The sequence below is a fragment of the Mizuhopecten yessoensis genome, unplaced genomic scaffold (assembly GCF_002113885.1).
Source record: "Mizuhopecten yessoensis strain PY_sf001 unplaced genomic scaffold, ASM211388v2 scaffold8537, whole genome shotgun sequence".
In the NCBI taxonomy this organism is placed as follows: Eukaryota; Metazoa; Mollusca; class Bivalvia; order Pectinida; family Pectinidae; genus Mizuhopecten; species Mizuhopecten yessoensis.
This window is the reverse complement of record NW_018407597.1, coordinates 1539487-1541212: the sequence shown is the minus strand read 5'-3', so window position 1 is coordinate 1541212 and position 1726 is coordinate 1539487. Positions and strand designations below refer to the sequence as shown.

At 39.0% G+C, this 1726-nt stretch overlaps 1 protein-coding gene across 2 annotated transcripts in view; it reads left to right on the top strand.

The window, feature by feature from the left end:
• LOC110456138 (potassium channel subfamily T member 1-like) overlaps positions 1 to 1726 on the top strand; it is a 43880-nt gene extending 42154 nt beyond the window's left edge. For both annotated transcript variants that reach the window (XM_021506706.1, XM_021506705.1), the window contains one exon: positions 517 to 1726. In XM_021506706.1, the coding sequence (XP_021362381.1) occupies positions 517 to 726 (210 nt within the window). In that variant the 3' untranslated portion in view covers positions 727 to 1726. The remainder of the gene's footprint in view (positions 1 to 516) is intronic.

Genomic DNA, 1726 nt, shown 5'->3' with positions numbered 1-1726 from the left:
TACACATGTTATAATTAGTTGAAAGAATACATCACACTTGGCATTAGAAAAGTTTACAGATGTTAGACTGCCCTAGCTCCCCAACCACAGGTGAATATCATGTTAACAAGTATGTAAGTCAACCTATTGTTTAACAGTCAGCCAGGTGTAACCTATTGTTTGACAGTCAGCCAGGTGTAAAAAATACCCTGTTAGGTCAAGGCATTGTTTACATAATGTGTCCAGGGTGTGAAAGAAGGTCCCCAGGGCATTTATCATGAATCATTACCACCATTAACCTGTATTTTTTTTGTGGCAGTGGCCAAAATAGAGTGATATTACGAGAAATCAACATAAAATCAGGTGATAATAAAAGAATTGAATTGCATAGATTATATATCAGAAAAACGGTGCATCAAAAAAACATGATAATAACCGAAAAGTGACATGAACAGACGTGATATTAGGTGAAATGTACTGTATATATATATATATCAGTACAACTGCTGTTAACGTTAATACCTACTGTTACAACAGATTCCAATCATCTACATGGATGATGACTCTGATGAAGAAGATAACGATGACAATTCCACACAACCACCGGCAGAGGGCAGCCCTGGTAGTACCACCACCAGCAATGGACATCCTCTCTTTCACCTGGGAAGTATCGACAATAGTGTTCCAGAAATGCCTCAACATCAGATAGATTCTCCGGTCGAGGGTCTGAAAGGCACAGTGGTATGACGAATACCTTCCTGACATAGGTCACAAGATCATGTTCCCTAATTACATGACTGGTTGATGTTTTCATTACCAAGATCACATGATCATGTTCCCCAACATGATTGGTCAATGTTTTCATTACCAAGATCACATGATCGTGTTCCCCAACATGATTGGTCAATGTTTTCATTACCAAGATCACATGATCGTGTTCCCCAACATGATTGGTCAATGTTTTCATTACCAAGATCACATGATCGTGTTCCCCAACATGATTGGTCAATGTTTTCATTACCAAGATCACATGATCGTGTTCCCCAACATGATTGGTCAATGTTTTCATTACCAAGATCACATGATCGTGTTCCCCAACATGATTGGTCAATGTTTTCATTACCAAGAACACACGACAATGTCCCCGAGCAGAGCTGGTCGATACTTTTCTTAAAGAGAGATTGAATTGGCAGTAAAACTTACTTGTTTTAACCATTTTATTAACGTCACAGATATATCTAGTAAATACTGATGGGCCTTGACTTGTAAATCACCACGCACTGGATTTTTAGCCTGCTATTATCACATGTACATGGTGGGCTGTTCAAATCGCCTGTCATCCGTGGTCTGTTGTCCGTCCATCGCCCATCGATCCTTAACCCGTTCTTGTTATTGCTATTTCTCAGAAGGTACTCGAGGAATCGATCTATCTCAAATTTGATATGTAGGTTCCCCTTGGTCCCTAGTTGTGCATGTTTACTTGGCCTACAGGTGGTCATCTTTGATTTTGACGGTAAATGATTGATATCGCTATTTCTTAGGAAGTACGGAATGAATCTTTTCAAGTTCCCCTTGGTCTTTAGTTGTGCATGCATGCTTTCTTTTGAGACTGATCACATAAATAAAATGGCCGACAGATGCCATCTTGGATTTTGACAATAAATGATTGATGCATGCATGGCTATTTCTCAGGAAGTATTTGAGGGATCTTTCTTAAATTTAAAATGTATGTTCCCATTGGTCTCTA